This window comes from Coturnix japonica, chromosome 22 (genome assembly GCF_001577835.2).
Source record: "Coturnix japonica isolate 7356 chromosome 22, Coturnix japonica 2.1, whole genome shotgun sequence".
Lineage (NCBI taxonomy): Eukaryota > Metazoa > Chordata > Aves > Galliformes > Phasianidae > Coturnix > Coturnix japonica.
Genome location: NC_029537.1, coordinates 113,533 through 113,998, shown reverse-complemented (window position 1 = coordinate 113,998; position 466 = coordinate 113,533). Strand labels below are relative to the sequence as shown.

At 63.3% G+C, this 466-nt stretch overlaps 1 protein-coding gene across 1 annotated transcript in view; it reads left to right on the top strand.

The window, feature by feature from the left end:
• The window catches only part of ZMIZ2 (zinc finger MIZ-type containing 2), a 9,034-nt gene that overhangs the window by 5,533 nt on the left and 3,035 nt on the right, over window positions 1-466 (top strand). The window contains exon 11 of the mRNA XM_032448846.1: window positions 175-385. Coding sequence (XP_032304737.1) covers window positions 175-385 — 211 coding nt within the window. The remainder of the gene's footprint in view (window positions 1-174; window positions 386-466) is intronic.

The window sequence follows — 466 nt, the reverse complement described above, 5'->3', positions numbered from 1 at the left end:
CAGTGCTCCATGATACATCCCTATGGAGCTCAGCATGGCGCAGTGCTCCATGATACATCCCTATGGAGCTCAGCATGGCGCAGTGCTGCACACAGTGGTGCTGAGCAGCACAGTGTGGCTCGGTGCAGCTCGGTGCATCCCCCCCCGCTCCGTGCCCACCCTGCTGCCCCCCAGGTCTGACTTGGAATTACAGTTCAAGTGCTATCACCATGAAGACAGACAAATGAACACAAACTGGCCAGCTTCAGTCCAGGTCAGCGTCAACGCCACCCCGCTCAGCATCGAGCGCGGCGACAACAAGACGTCGCACAAACCGCTCTACCTGAAGCACGTCTGCCAGCCCGGCCGCAACACCATCCAGATCACCGTCACCGCCTGCTGCTGCGTGAGCGGGGCCGGGGGGCTGTGGGGGGCTGTGGGGCTGCAGGGGGCCATGGGGGGCTGTGGGGCGCTATGGGGCTGTGGG